The sequence below is a fragment of the Myxocyprinus asiaticus genome, chromosome 4 (genome assembly GCF_019703515.2).
Source record: "Myxocyprinus asiaticus isolate MX2 ecotype Aquarium Trade chromosome 4, UBuf_Myxa_2, whole genome shotgun sequence".
NCBI classification, from domain to species: domain Eukaryota; kingdom Metazoa; phylum Chordata; class Actinopteri; order Cypriniformes; family Catostomidae; genus Myxocyprinus; species Myxocyprinus asiaticus.
Window position 1 is genome coordinate 50,993,305 of NC_059347.1, and position 17,176 is coordinate 51,010,480.

The 17,176-nt window shown below is 37.0% G+C and overlaps 1 protein-coding gene across 1 annotated transcript in view; it reads left to right on the plus strand.

Annotated features, from left to right (window-relative positions):
• LOC127435315 (uncharacterized) overlaps nucleotides 1-17,176 on the plus strand; it is a 28,963-nt gene that overhangs the window by 10,078 nt on the left and 1,709 nt on the right. Inside the window, exons 2-6 of the mRNA XM_051688710.1 lie at nucleotides 3,578-4,509; nucleotides 7,298-7,349; nucleotides 7,691-7,826; nucleotides 11,809-11,960; nucleotides 14,231-14,404. Of these exons, the coding sequence (XP_051544670.1) occupies nucleotides 3,578-4,509; nucleotides 7,298-7,349; nucleotides 7,691-7,826; nucleotides 11,809-11,960; nucleotides 14,231-14,404 (1,446 nt within the window). The remainder of the gene's footprint in view (nucleotides 1-3,577; nucleotides 4,510-7,297; nucleotides 7,350-7,690; nucleotides 7,827-11,808; nucleotides 11,961-14,230; nucleotides 14,405-17,176) is intronic.

Consider the following 17,176-nt stretch of genomic DNA (forward strand, 5'->3'; position numbering starts at 1 on the left):
CACGAGATATGTAATAGTGATGCAATATATTTTTACATTTCAATAAATCCTATGGTTATGAATTATCAGTATCCCATACATGTGTGCACATATATTTTACATGTTATTTGTTACTCAAGGTGGCACTGTTGTTTCAGTGATTTACTTGATTTACATTTGACATTGCTATTTGACAAAGTAGCAACATGGAACAGGATGAAATGGCTATTGACATTTGGGTGTACTACTGAAATTCTGTAAGTTGTATGTCTATTTAGACTCAACAATAGAATACCTGTGTATTCTATTCTATTTTTCTTAAAAATGCTTTAGGAATTTTACAGTATCTGGGCATTTTGTAGATCCATTTGTGATATATATAAGTGCCATATTGCTAAAGACCTGAGGTGTGTAATAATGTTTGGCAAAACGGCCATGCATTTAAGGGTTAAAGGAAGCCTAGTTCACCAAAAAAATGAAAGTTCAGTCATTGTTTACTTATGTTGCGTTTCGTGACCAAACGTGCAACATGAGGTGTTGAATTTTGGTCACAAATGAGAACAAATGAGGTTTGAGGTCAACGGCGTAGCTGCCATATTTGATTTAAGTGCTTAACTTTATTAATATGATTTGATTTGAGAGTAAATAGTGACATAAATGTTGTTCTGTTCATCGCAAAAAGAGATCATATTGCTTCAGAACACTTGGAATACAGTGCATGAGTTGTATCGATTACTTTTATTGGGCTTTAATAGTATTTTTTGCCATTTTTCGAGCTTGACACTAATCAACCAAAGCCACTATAGACTTACATTACGTTCATAAATTCTGTTAAGACTTTTTTTAAATTTGCATGCTTGATGGAAGAAAGTAAGTCATACTGTTTTAGAGCCACATTAGGGTGATTAAATAATTGCAGAATTAAAATTTTTGGGTCAACTATTACGCCAGTTTCTCCAAATGTGCCGCGCCCCGGCCTCATCTCGAACAGCTCTCCTCGCCAGGCCCTTGCGGGCTGGCTATCCCAGGCCAATTGGAGTCCTGCGGCACTGCGGTATCATTACGTTTAGGGGGGATTCTGATGTAGAGGCATTCAGTCATAATCCTACAGATGGTAGCTTCGCACCAGTGGCTCCTCAGCCAAGCACACGCACCAAATGTCTGAACCAGCGGTTCCTCTCGTACGGAGCAGGATTACTATTGCAACAACACATCATCAGTAAGGTAAAACTAACCTGTCTCACGATGGTCTAAACCCAGTGAGAAAGAAAATAGGGTCAATTCTGATTACATGTTGGCTTTAATTTCACTCGTTGTGTAGCAAAATTCCATCTCTTGGGGCTAGGCTTGTTACCTGTCTGGCATTGAAGATCTGGTTCGAAGTGTTCTGCCCGATTCCCATCTGCCTCCAATTATATGGAGGTCCCCCCATCCTGCACACCTACGAGATATAACGAACAGCATGTCTATAGAAAAATTTCCCTGGGGTTAGCAAAGCAGCCAGCATATCCAGCTTTGATACCCGATGAAGCAGAAAGGGTTGAATAGGCAGACTGAAGGTAATTTTATACACGGAACATTTCGTTTTGTTGCTCACTGGGTTTCTTTTCCAGCTGTGTGTTGTTATTGTGCTGAAACAGGGTCAGTGCTGTTTCTTTACACAATTTTCTAGCATCTAGCAACTTACCGTCAGACCAACAACGTCTGCCAAAATTGTTTACCTATGTTAATGTGGCATCCCATGAACCGGAGCAGCAGGAAAGACTTTCCTCTTGGTTTGTTGAACTTGTGCCATCCTTTTGAACTTTCACTGCTAGAACTACCACAGCCTGTTAAGATGTTTTAAAACTGTTTAACCCCTGTAGGGTAGCTTCTGGGAAGAATGACCTTTTCCTTGAACAATCTACTGTTTCCCTACTGGTTATAAGGTGTTTTAGAATTTGTGTTCATGCTAAACATGCTCATCATATTAAACTCAAGGGTTGCATAAATTTCAACCTTGTCTCATAGAATCACATGACTATACCAAAACAATTTTTCAAGGACTATTTTTGCAAGATTATTTTCATGTGGTTCGCTTAACTACGGCAGTTTAGAGGCACTAAATCAACAATGACTTCTTTTAACTTTCTCACAGATCACAAATAAAATGGCAGATCAGTTCATAAACACTTTTGCTCTGTTCCTCACACAGTGTTATCTTATGATATCAAAACACTTTTACTATAGTGCATGACTTGTAAGTCGATACATTTTACATTTACAAGCTTATTCAATAGCATTGAAGTTACATGGTAGCTCAACTGATAGAGCGTTGCACTTGCAATGCGAAGGACCCTAGGTATGAGTTTAGAAGACCACGCAAGTTGACACGTGAGCCAAAAGTACCATAAAAGCACTACAAAATGGTGTGGTTGCTTCAAAAATGTAGTTTTTTTATCTCACATTTGCTTTTATGACACTATCGGTTAGGATTAGTATGATAGGGACCAAGGCAGTCACCAGGAGAATCACACAGTGGAGAAGGAATGGCGTTCCAAAAAGGTGTTTATTCCATTAGAGGTGCAAAATGTGCAAATAAATAGTGTTTAAAAGCAATTATAAAACAAGGTTAAATAAAATAAAATAAAAAATTAGACCTGTTTTAGGTAAGAGCAGAACCTACTCCCCTCCCTAAACAATTGAGGCCGGAGTATATTGCGCTCGAGCAGTGCTGGCAATCTTGTCTATGTGCTCAAACACTAGTTGTGGCTGGGTTAAATATGGAAATTTTCCCACCTTTTCCAATTAGAACATACCATTATTTAAATAAAAATAACCCTCACCTCCCCATTCTTGAATACAAAATCTTTGAATAAGTACATAAGATTGAGTTAAAATGAGAGTTAAAAACAAAACCAATAAATAGGACGGATAAAATATTTGTACAATAAAACCCCAATAAATATTGGAAAATGGTGAGTAAAACAATAAATAAGTCCATGGAACACATTATCCCGTGATGGAGACTGACACACAGGCTCTCCATCACACTTAGATTTAAGGTTTGTTGTAGGGAGGTTTTTGCTGGTTTAAAACTCGAAGGTTTTTTAAAAACCTTCTGTTCGAGAGAACATTTAATTCGCTTTTAGCACCTCACAGTGGACATTTGACTTGGGAAATGCCTTCATACATGTAATAAACCACGCAAAGTCATTTTCCAAAATATCGCCACAGTCACGCCATTTCATGGGATCAGGCTGATAAATTTCCATTGTGAGTAGCCTTTATACCTTTCCTTTGCTGCCATGCAAAGCTTACTCGTGTCAGGGCTTCAACGCATCTCTCAACGCAAACGTCACTTTCACTTTGGCTTTGATTTATGCACATGAACAGTGTCGTCTCTTTCACTGTGTTTTGATTTTCGCAGAAACACAGCCAACATGATCATACGTCATTCAAAGTGTCCAGTAATCATCGGCTGCACTAGCTTGACACTTTGCTCCCCAGAAAGTGTTGGGGAACATTGACAAGTAACTAGAAAGGGCCATAAAGGTGAAGTGTGCATTTTTTCCTATGTTAAAATACCTTCTCTTATTCTTTTCTCTTTGATCTTTAGGTATACTTTGATTGTGGAGCCAAGGTGGATGTTGTGGATGTACAGGGCTTCATTCTGTCACCCGGCTTCCCTTATAACTACTCATCTGGCACTCACTGTGTTTGGCAGTTCTTCGTGCCCATCGGCCACCAGCTGACCATGGAGATGTTTGATTTCGATGTCTTTGAGAGTCACAACAGTCCTACCACATCCACAGCCAATGTGGACGAGGTACCGAATGATGAAGGGACACTGGTATCAAAAGGCCTTGCTATTAGTCAGAACATGGGAAGTCCAATCAAAGAACCCCAGTCCACACATAGGGACGAAGTCAAGCAAGTTGTTGTCCAGGAGCAGTCCACTAAAATGGAGATGACCAAATTTTCCAATTCTGCCAAAATGCTCTCAGATTCCCCATCTGCAATACCCTCAGATTCACAACCTTCTCTCTCATTATCTGGAGCTCAGGCAGTTGATGATAAGGTCAGGAATTCTGTCTCACCCCAGGTATCCAGAGCAGGTAGTGACCCTACAGATAAAGTGGGTCACTTTGTCTCTGAAATCCCACGTACAGCCACAGAAATGGACGAAACTGTGAGACCTGAGACCCAACAACCTTTGATGGATGCTTGTCCCGATGATGTGCTCTATATATCTGATCTCACCACCTTCTCCTCCCGATTCTGCGGTTCTAGACAACCTTCTAGCAGCCAGCTGGTGTTTGGGGCAGACGATGAGATGGTGGAGGTCATCATGGAGTTGATAACTACTACCCACTGGGGTCGTGGTTTTGCTTTGCTCTTCCATTACCAGAATCAAACCCATACGCCCACAACTGGACACCAGAGATCAGTTTTGACCTCAGACGGCAACACTGGCGCATTGCTCGGTGCAGTAAGTGGAGTGGTCATGTTTTCTGTGGCTCTTGCTGGCACCCTCTGTGTGATTTTCAGGTAAGACTAAAAGTTGCTTCTGCAGGTAGAGATGTTTATTGGCAGGTGCCCTGAAAACCCGGCTAAAAAACATTCTATCAAATGCTAGCCATGTTGCACCCTCTATTGGAAAGCCTACCCAGAAGAGTGTTCCTGTTATAGCAGTTCATATCAGTTCTTAAACACCTTTCACTCTGTTCCTCTCACTATTTTTACTACAGTGCAAGACTTGTGGCGATACATTTTAATGCGTACAATGCATAACCAACTACGTTTATAAGCTTGTTTGCATGCGATCAAATTACGCAGTAGTTGGTCAACTGATAGAGCATCACACTTGGGATGCAAAGGACCAGGGTATGAGTCCTAAAGAACATCCGAGTCTACACGTGAGCCGAAAGTGTCATAGAAGCCCTACAAAATGACGTTGCTTCAGCAATTGCATTTTTTTATATCAAATTAGCTTTTTATGACACCATCAGTTAGGTTTAGGTTTAAAGTTCAGGCTAGGGAGGTATTGTTCATATAAAGCTAGATAGAGCATTAACCTTAAAAGCTTCATCTTTTTGAAAAGAAAAAAAAACTCCCCTTTAATGCCTTACAGTGAACATTTCACCTTGGAACTGTCACACCACTTGAATTATTAAGTAATTTAATTACGTGTCGTAATATACCACGTAATATAATTTTGAAAAAATATCACCATGTAAAATACAGGTCATTTCACATCCTTGCTCTCTCCATTACAAATAGTGTCAGAAATGCAATTAGTCTGACATTCGTTGTCTTTAGAATTCAGATGTCACATTTGGGATAATCAAACACGCTCCCTTAAACCGTCCTCTCTCTCATGTAGCGCTGAGAAAACCAAATCACTTCTTTAGCACAGCTCATGTAAATGAACCAGTTAAAGTAAACAATTCCCTTATGTTTAGCATTGGAAACTCCGATTCATTTTAGTGAGTCAGTGCTTTTAGTCTGACGGTTCATGTAAATGGATTAGTTCACAGAAACGATTCCCAGATTCACTTTAGCCCCGCACAACCTTAAAGGGATTTTGCCTTCTTTTATTAAGTGAAATGTTTAGCGTATTGCTGTTGTTTATCACTATATTTCTAGTCAGTAATATAAAATAGTGTGCATTCAATTCAGTGTTGTCGCCCTATTTGTTAATAACTTTTTTTAACTAGTAAAGTAAAACTGTAGTATCCATAAAGAAACCATGCATACAATATGGTAATATTGTAGTAATCATTACTGTAGTGACCATTGTTCATTTTATGGTTACTATGGTTTTCCTTAAAAGAAAAAAAAACACAGTTAAACTATGTTTACTGTAGTAAAGCCATGGATAATTTGTGTAAGAGAATGTCACCCTAAACTATTAGCTGATTAAATAATATCATCTGATTGTTTTACACTAACCGTTCAAAAGTTTGCAATCCCCAAGACATTTTTGTTACTGAAAGAAATTGAAGCTTCTGTTCACCAAGGATGCATAAACTGGATTAAAAACACTGCCAGACTGCAGAAACATTAGTAATGTTGTAAATTGTTATTACAGTTTGAATTTACTGTTTAACATTTTTATTTATTTTAAAATTAAAATTTTACCCATGATGGCCAAGTCCCATTTTCAGCAGTCATTACTCCAGTCTACTAAGAAAATACTGCATCACCTAATTCTTAAGAAATTATTCTGATGTGCTGATTTGGTACTCAAGCAACTTTTCTTATTTTTAAAACAGTTTAAAACAAAGTAATAAAACAATTATGATATTTAATGGCGTTTGAACATGAAAACACATTTGTAACTTTATAAATGTCTTCACTCTAATTCATGATAATGTAATTAAACATATATAAATATTGGTGAAAAAAAAGTATAATTCCCTAAAATTTTTTACAATATTCATAGTGATTCCAAACTTTTGAACGGTAGTATATATCTAAAAAATATTTTCTTCTTTAACATAGGTAGCTACTTTTTGTTAGTAGCTTGCAGTCTAGCTAACTACAGTACATTTTTAAAAGAGTAGCTTGACTGTAGTTGTAACTAGTTTAAGTTATGAGTAGCTTGTAGCTTGGGAAAAATAACATTTGGACTATTATAAACCAGTTCAAGAAACTGAACATTAAAATATTGGTCTATGGTCCTTCACCAGCATAATGTATTTTGATGTTTTTACATGCCATATTTGTTTATATATATGCCTACACCTATTACCATATATCTATAAACCCTTTATGCTTATCCATAACAATGGACTAAGTTGTCATTAGATGTTACCTATTCAACATCTAATCCCAAAGCTACCAAAAGGTATTATGTATAAATTCATCATTTTGTATTGCAGCCCTTAGTGGTTGTGCATTTATATTTTTTCAAGAATAATAAACAGAAAACTATCATTGCTATGTCCTTAGTGTTTCCTGTGGGATATAGAGCCGGTATGACTGAAGCACTTTGGATGGTCTGGGATAACATTTATCAGCTATTGAAAATGTTATTTTTTATATGGACAGCCTGGCCTGCTTAGGCATCAGAGGTCATGCAATTACATCAGAAAAATTGGATCAATTAAATATTCAGTGCATCCTGCAACTCGCCTCAACAAAATTACGGTTGTGTTCTAAGAACATACCGGCCATGAGTCTTGGATATGTATCCTGCCAGATTTAATAGCAGATACTGGAATGTAGTTGAGCTGAGAGAAGTAAACAGTAATTTAATGGAACACTTAATGAACCAATAAAAATAAATTAAACCAAACAAGCTGATGTTAGTTGTTCTCTGTTGTTTTCACAGATCCAAACTCTGTGCGAAAGGAGCCAATGCTTCCTCATTAATCAGCTCAGAGGTAAAGCTTCAAAATATGAGACCAATGATGCTCTTCCATTCTGTTCAAAGAGGATCTTTATGATGAATGAATGAGAGTGTATACTGTAGCCCAATCTTTTTTGTCTTACATACTCACACAATCCCATCAATAAGGCTCAAGTCATTATTATGTTTTCTTGCCTTAATAAGTGATTGGAAAAAAAAAAAGAAAATCACAAGATGAATTGTTTTGATCATTTTCTTTTGACAATATATTTAATTCATAATTTCTGTTTTATAGATTTAACAAAGCAAAACTTAAATTATTCCAAGTATCCCTTATAGCCCATGTAGAATTCATGCTCAGGTTTTATGTTGTAGGTTCCAGAAGGAGTGCTGAATTTAGCAGTAGATGTAAGTGAACTACAGATGGTTTCTCCTAATCACTTGGAGCAGCAGCCTGGTACAGTGAATGATAACAACAACCATTCCCTCCACCGGAGTCTGTCCCATACAGGTGCTAAATTTCTCTTTATCCCTCTCTGTCTTATCTTTTTCTCTATCACCACTCCTCAGTCCTTGAATCCTCTCTCTCTCTCCCAAATATTTTGTTTTCTCCATTGACATAGTCTGTTAAAGACGGTCCCTTACTCACCGTAGGCGAATATACAATATACTTCAAACATAAAACTATCCCGCTTAGAATTAATGGTCTGCCCATGAAAAAGTTTCTTTAATCGATGCAAAAAAAAACAAAAAAAAGATGCTACGGATGATAATAGCGGAGTACAGTACAAAGGGTTAAGATAATCAAAACAAATCATAGTGCTGCTTGTCATTACAACTTCATTATATTTGTGCGTAACTTTATAAACATTTGTAATTTACCTTGCTGGAAATGTTTCTAAACATTTAATCTAATTCATTACACATAGGCTATTACAAATCAGGCTACACATATTATTGCATATTGTTTTGCAATCATTTTGTGTTGAACGATCTTTTTATTTTAAACAATCACTGCTTTGTTCATCAGATGTGCATTTTTAATATTTAATGTTTTCACAAATTGCTCTGTTGGTCGAGATGAAAGTTTCCAGGATTAGTGAAGACCCTGTGTATGGTCCTGCAAATGATAAGCATTAATTTACTATAAAGAGGTTCACTGTTATTGCGGAGCGCAAAATAAGGAGATGCGTGGAAGCTGCACTTTAGTGACATTCACCGATCAAAGGGAGGACTGCTCTTTACTCCCAAAAGTGAAAACAGTAACAGCAATGCTACAGAACATGCGCGGTACTACACAGTGTGTGGTGCGGATGAGAACGCCCTTAGGTGTCAGAGAGGAAGAGGAGATGAGGATGAGGAGCCAATGCACAGACGATTTTCATGCATGGCAGCAAGTTATTGACATTTTTCCTTCTCTCTCTGATGTATGTATAATAATATGAATTGATCATAAAGTTATCACAGAGTGTGCTTTTAAATAAATAATCAAGGGGTGTGGAGTATCAGATATACAGCTACTGTATATCTAGATGTATTTATATGCGCTTTGTTCGCTCAGTGAAAAGCATTGTGCGTTGTCGGGGGGTTCTTATCATTCTCAAAATGTGGCCCCCTCTGAAATTTCAAATGCCCCCACCACATATTTCAGCTTGGCGCCGACTCTGCCTTGTCTGAACCTATACATTCAGATTAATTAGTCTCTTCTAGGAACAGATAAAAGTTTAATTATTTCAAGAACAATACTACAAGACTACAACAGCTCCATTAAGGGTAAAAGTTAATTTCCTCATACATTCCAAAAACATGGAATTATTTCAAACAAATGTAATAATAATTGTCAGTTAAAAGCTTTTTGATTAATCTGGTTTGAATAAAAAATAAATTTGTCTCAAAACAGACATGAAGCATCAGGATGACATTTGTTGCAAACCTTTTTTTTAAAGCAGACAAATTGTCTGACATCATAATTCTTTTTGACTGTGAATAATTTGATGTGATGCAATGATATTTGCTAGTTAAGGCTGTTATTGGCAATTTTTGTACTGACAATCAACCCTGTAAAATTCAAAACCTTAATTGTAGTTATGATGTTTGATTTATTAAGGTGCACCAAAACTGAGTAATACCACCAGAATTCACTGTTTCATTTTTTTTTTTTTTTTTTTGAGAAAATGTGGAATTCGTACTTGACCCTCACTTTCATTCACCCCTTTATTCTGTGACATTTCTCCTTTTTGAAAATTATGGTTTGTGTGACATCATACAAGTCATTTTGACCACATTGACCTTGTCAAACATGTCAACTCTGTTACGAGGAAAACAATAAGTTATCTTTAAAAAAAAAAAAAAAAAAAAAATTATTGGCATAAAGTACAAAATATTGTCTGTTAATAATATGATGCGGTGATATGATATTTGCTAGTTAAAGGATTAGTTCACCCAAAAATTTAAATTCTCTCATCATTTACTCACCCTCATGCCATCCCAGATGTGTATGACTTTCTTTCTTATGCTGAACACAAATTAAGATTTTTAGAAGAATATTTTAGCTCTGCAGGTCCAGACAATGCAAGTGAATGGTGCCAAAATCTTGAAGCTCCAAAAAGCACATATTGCCATCATAAAAGTAATCCATACGACTCCAGTGGATTAAATAATGGCTCCTGAAGCGAAACGCTAGGTGTGTGTAAGAAAAAGATCAATATTTAAAACCTTTTTTTAACAATAAAATTTCACTTTCGCACAGATATGGCATGCACATTCACGAGGGTCGAATACACACTGCCTCTTGCATGAGGTAAGCGTGTTGGAAAGTTCACGCGAGAACTGACGCATGAAGTACGTAAAATACAGAAGCGCTGTGTGGTTTACAACAAAGGAGAAATGTTATAAAGAAGCTGAATTGGTTTTGCAATAGATTTGTATTTTTATCTGCTTCTTTTTCAAGATGGTGCTTGCATGTGGTTATCCTGGATTCCTCAACCAACTGAAAAAGGTTAGATTACATCCATGGGCATCATCACAAGTGGAAAGACTTTTCACAGATTTCCTATCAACGATCCTGAGTGACTGAAGCTATAGCTGCTTGCTGTTCACAGGGATATCAAAACACCCATTGAGTCACTCAAAATATTGAAGGTGTACAGTGAACATTTTTCCCCTGCCAATTTCAGACCATATCGATGATACTGACATTCCAATGTGCTTGCGTCATGCGAGAGGCAGAGTGTATTCAACCCTCTAGAACATGCATGCCACAGCTGGGCAGAAGCAAAATATATAGTTAAAGTTTTAAATATTGATCTTTTTCTTACACACACCTAGCGTTTCGCTTCAGAAGACATGGTTTAATCCACTGGATTCATATGGATTACTTTTATAATGGTAATATGTGCTTTTTGGAGCTTCAAGATTTTGGCACCCATTCACTTGCATTCAATGCACCAACAGAGCTGAAATATTCTTCTAAGAATTTTCATTTGTGTTCAGCAGAAGAAAGTAAGTCAAAGGCACCCAAAAACTAAGTGATACTAGCAGAATTTACTCAGTTATAATTTTAAATTATAAATATGCAAATTCTAGAAATACATACACAAATGAAATTTATACAGTCTCTTTATGACCCTGTTTACACCTGGTATTAAAATGCGTTTTTGGTGATCACATGTGGTCAGTGCTATAGTAAATACAGGTCTAAATGGGGTCTAAAACGTTTTGTGATCGGATCACAAAACAGACATGATATTACCGATAGGAAAATGTAAAAAAGTGCATAAATGCACAAACACGAGAACTTCACGGATCTTCTTCAGTGTGTCTGAAATGAAAATGCATGGACACTTATGAGAAGCACAAACATCTGCAGCTCATGTTAATACAAGTAATCCACTAAAATAACGGACAATCCTGCTCGAAATGTTGCGTTTGTGCTAAGATTAAACTTCAGCTGAATCTGGGAGAATTTTTTCCTGCTTTCTTTGTCTTTCCTGACTTTGTTGCACTTTAATGTCATGCTGTAACACACTGATAGAGTGATTGATGTATGTCGTCATAAAACAGAGTCCCTCCCCTCGAAATCCAAACACAAGTGGTCACAGGAGACACATTTCAGCGAACAGGTGTTAGCAGCATTGCGTCTCACCTGACCACATGTGATTGGATCGCATCTTAATACCAGGTGTAAACAGAGTCATATTGATGTGAAGTCGAAAACATAATGCAATAAGGGGGAGATTTGAGAGACATTGTCTTTAGACTAAGCTCCAAAGTCTAAAATCCCTCTCTCTTTGACTTGGCCCAATCATACCCTGCTACAGAACTTTAGCATTCCCATTTAACCTGCCAATAAGCACCAGGTTACTAAGCTGAGGTTTTTGTGACACCATCACAAATGTAAACTTCAATGTTATTCAGCTTTTACATCTGCTGAAACTGTTGCATTTACAGTCATTTTACAAAGATGATATATGAAATCCTATATCATTCTGAAGGGTTATCAGTCAATGGAGCATGTGATGTATCAGAGAAAGCTGCTCTAGAGATGTTCTCCAGTGGCCGGACAGAAATAGAGCTGGGCACAGATGAAGTGTTTGTGATCGCTTCTGCCCCTACTTCAGCCAAACTTCCCTTGTCTTCACACACTGTGAGTAGACCATAAAGATAGGTGTTTTCTAGAACAAAAAGAACCCAATTATATATATATATTTTGTATTTTTCCAGATTAACAATATCCCCTATAAAGACTTTTTTTTGTTTAATATGAATCTATGATGTATACAGTGATCCCAAAAAGGATTTGGTGTTTTTAAGCCTCATTTAAAATGTATGAATGTTATTTCATTAGATAACAAAATATCAAACCGAGTAGCATTTACTGTTTTTGTTCTGCCTTTCTTTAAAACTCTTTTCAAGCAAAATATTCCACAAAAATATATTTGGTTTTAAATTATAAAATGGTAACACTTTATTATCAGGTTTTATTTGTTAACATTAACTACATTAGTTAACATGTACTAAGACTGAAAATGACTTTTACAGCATTTATTAATCTTAATAATTAATGTTAGTTTCAACAGACAGTATACAATTGTAAAAGGAAAAGTTGTATAGGTTAACATTGTTTAATGCATTATGAACTAACATTGCCAACTAAATAATGCATTTACTAAATAATGCATTTAGTTTTATTTTGTATTTATTTGTTTTCTGCCATTTTTGCAATAACTTTTTATACGTTTTTTAAAACCTAACATCTTTTTGTGGAATGTTTTGCTTGAAAAGTGTGCTTGTGCTGTATTTATATAAAATAAATGCCACTTGGTTGGATATCCAACCCAATGAAATTCATAAATTGTATTTATCACTTTATACTTTGATGGTTTTGTAATCTCTGTTTACTTTCGCTCTGTAGTTTCAAGCATTCTTCATGACAGTGTATTGCTCCCAGCATGAATAGCTGGTGCAGTGTTGTACACTGATGGAGGCCGAGCTTCGTGGTGTGTGGTAATGTTGTGGATGAGAGGCATAGAAGTTGCTCTTCACTAGAGACTGCAAGGACGCAGAGACTCTGGCGGCCTGAAGGGGAGCTGGCCCGCTAATAGCTCTGATTAATGAATGCTTTCCGCCTGTAGCCAGTTTCCCAGCTCCAACACTCTGTGTTTCTGTGCGAGAGTATGTGTGTGTGGTCCGTGCTGAATTGGCTCTAAAATGTGGAATACAAAATTTGCCAAGCTGTGTGTTCATCCAAAGAGATTTTAGAGGAATCAGAAACCTGCATCTCTTAGCGACAGATTCTGTTGCGTCCAACTGAGTGCCCGCTAACTTTTTTTTTTATCATTGTTTGCCTTTGGCCAAAGCCAGACAATTTGGTATTGTCTTGGCTGAAATATGTAGCAAAGCCATAATGGCTCAAGATTAAACCCTTCATAATACTTGTCTAGACAAGCAGAGCTTTGAGAGATCACGTGTGGGAACTGTCAAACTCCAACCGATGAGAAAACCCCTTCTGATACTCACCCACACACTTTGCACATGCCTGATTAACAGCTGACTGATACATTTTGAGGTTTTTACTTGTTGTGACCCTCGTATAAATTTCAGTTTCTGCCATAGTGTCTGGGACTCTTAAAGAACATGATAAATGCTTTGTAATCCAGCTAAAGCAACCCTGTAAGGAACTTTCTTTGTGAATAGCTACTGACTTTAGCAGGGTTATATTGAACAGAAAGCCCCATATGCATTGCTTAAGAATTTAATATTCACTAATGCAGGTATTTTCTATGTAAAATGTTACTTTTGCACCATTATGAAGCTTTGGTGCCTGTTCCGGTGAGTTCTTCAGTGAGTTTACTGTTGGAAATTTGTAAGCCACTTTCCTGCCAAAATCAAGCAAATTAGAATGTAATTTTTTTTTTAAAGGATTTCTAAAGTTCTAATCTCATTTCTCAGATATTTGGAAATGTTTACTTCCTGTGAATGTTAATACTGGATGTAATTGGCAAACACATTTTAATTAAAACTGGTGTAATCTTTTTAGAATTTTAGTGAAAATTCCAGATGCAGCAACATGTAAAGTAACATGATTTATGTCCATTTAAAAAGAATGTTATTCTTAAGGGTTGTTAATCAAATACTCTGCCTAAATCTCCATACATAGTTAAACCAGAAATATGCAAGTGAACCATACAAATGCATAACCTTTTCCAGGTAATTTGATTATTTCCATTTTTTTTTTTTTATTTCATTCATTTAGTCCACATTTTTATCCAAAATGACTTACAAATGAGAATAATCTTAAATAAAACAAGCAGGAGCGATTTAATCCAAGGGAGAAAATGATAAAAGTAGTGCTACCATACCAATTTTCATACCCAAAGCACAACATTTAATCTCTAAATTTGTTGTTTCTCATAGCAACGCGAGCGTTTCCTGAGACACAGTGACACGGGACCCAGCCGCACTGGATCGGCCAATAGTGCGCGACCACGAGCTTGGAGTGTCCGAACATTCCAGGATCTCCTTCCTCAACTCCATAAGAAATGGTGCAGCTGGAACTCCACCAGTCCCTTCACCAAACTGGTGGACCATGTGAGTATTTACACATAAAACCTTTTGATCGCAATCAAAAGATCACTGGTGAGAGATTTAAAGTGTCATGATACCCCCCTAGTTCAGCGCCAATCGTTCACACCTCAGACTGAAAAAATACTCCTGGATTAGGTGTGAACAAATGTAAAAATGTGGGCGGTTACGGGGGTGGGGAGGATTGGAGGGGGTCAAGAGCTACTTCCAAAGCACACTCAAAATAGAGATGGCTGAACATCACATTATGATTGCAGATTAAAACAAAAGAGTTTTGGGGCACTTTGCTGTATATCAGTCATGGGACAAAAGTGTGAAGTGTGAAGAGTGAAGATGACAGAACTGACAGATTTGGATGTTTTGTTCAAACTTTTGAGAATAAAGTGAGAACAGCACATTACCATTAAAACCAGCACTGCTTTGAGACTTTACGTGAATTCATAGATATTTATTCTTACAGGAGTGTTTCGGGTTTAATACAAGTTAAGTTTAATACAACTCTATTGACAGCATTTGTGGCATGTTGATTACCAAAAAAAATAATTTCGACTCATCCCTTAAAGAAAAAAATCACATGCAGTAAGGCACAAATGACGTAAGTAAACGGGTCCAATACACAAAACATTAAAATACACACTGTCATGAAAAAAAGTATAGCCACAATACTGGAGCATAATGCATGTTAACATGTCTGTAGTGTGATAAAATTGTTTACTATCTTTGTCTGTCAAAAGATATCCAGTATTTCAACTCCATTGTCATGACGATGTATCGCCAGAAAACCATGTAGGCTAAATTCCAGAAACTTTTGCATAATTTATAGGGTACAAAAAAGAGAGCTGACTTAACTGAGTTTTTGGTTTGCATCATTGTCCTCTGTTTTTGAAAAAGCAGATGTGTTATCCTGTTTATGGTCAGACTGTCTAACAGCCCCCCTCATAAACGACATGTTTGGAGCTGTGGTCCATTCTAACAAGTGATTTTGTGTTCAGTGTAAAAGTCCGCTCTCATATCTGTTCCGTGAGTCTTGTGCCTGCACGGAACAGCAGTTGCGTCCATGAGTTTGAATTCTCAGCTGTAATGTCAGCTCATGCATTAGTCAGTGCTATGATAGGATGAAAGCATTCCTTCTAATGAACATTGTGGAGAAACTCTCATAATCTACCGACTTATGTGTACTGTCCTACCAATCATAACTCAAGAGTTTATACAGACACCTCACTCTCGTTTTTAAAACGGAAGAACAAAACGGCTCAGTAAAATGAAACAAATAACCACTTTCCCCTTATTTACAAACATAATGAGAGATCATTGTTTTCAATGATGCGCAACCTGTACATATCTGTTAACATCGAAAAAAAAAAAAAAATGGAGGGTGGGGGGGGGTCCCTTTAAAGGGGTCATGATATGTCTTTTTTATTATTTGAATATGTTCATTGAGGGTCACGTATAATATTTGAATTTTTTGCACACCAAAAAAACCATGATCATTTTCCACCCTCATTCTGACCCTCTGTCAGAAACGCTCGGTTTTGTGCTGCTTCTCCTTTAAGACGCGAGTAAATGCCTACTGTTATGATCGGCTCTCTGCTCTTGACTGACCTGCTCTCTCCTTGCCATCTCACTACTCACCACTACTGGGCGGACCTACGGAAGTGATTAGGTAAAGTAGGCATTGATGTGGTGTTATGGAGGCGGTCAGATGCAAATGTCTACAGGGGTGGCTGTGGCTCAGGTGGTAGAGCGGGTTGGCCACTAATTGCTGGGTTGGTGGTTCGATGCCTGGCTCACATGACTCCACATGCCAAAGTGTCCTTGGGCAAGACACTGAACACCAAGTTGCTCCCAATGGCAGGCTAGTGCCTTGCATGGCAGCTCTGCCGTCATTGGTGTGTGAGTGTGTGCGTGAATGGGTGAATGATTCACAGTGTAAAGTGCTTTGGAACTGCTAAGGTTAAAAAAGCGCTATATAAGTGCAGACCATTTACCACAGTGTGACATCACAATGTGGAGGAAGTAGAGAATGATTAGTTTTGACAGCCTGGTTTCAACAAATGCTCTTACTGCAGTGATGAAAAAGTTTTGAGTTCTGAAACTTACAGTATGTTTTTATAATACAATGACTCTTATTTGTCAAAAGATCTTGAAATCTTTTAGGAAAATTTGATTTCTCATGTCATGACCCCTTTTAAAGGCCACATGAAATCAAAATTTAAGTTGTGTGGATTTTAGTCCATGACTATTAGGTATGATATTTGAGGTCGTCTATATGCTGGTGTACTCCTAAAAGTTGACAATAAATTTTAGCAGATATAAACACTGAAAGGAGTAGTTCAACCAAAAAGTTGTCATCATTTTCTCTTTTGTCATCATGCTCAGGGTATGGCTATTTAAAATAAATAAATAAATAAATAACGACAAGCCCTTCAATGTCAATTTTTTGTTTCAAAAGGAAATATATTTAAACACAGGACAGAAAATTACGTTACTCATGCCATTTTATTGCATCATCAAAAAGAACAAAATTGAAAATTCTGTCATAATTTACTCCGTCATCTTGTTCAAAATCCTTTTGAATGACTTTCTTTCATGGAACACAAAAAGAGCTGTCAGGCAGAATGTTTGGGAGTGACAGCATTAAAAAAGAAAAAAAAAAGAGGAGTGTTCGAATTTTTCAAAGTTTGTCTGAGATCCACAGTAGGAAGAAAGTCATTTGGGTTTGGAACAATTTGAGGGTGAGTTAATGATAACAGAATGTTCATTTTTGGGTGAACTATT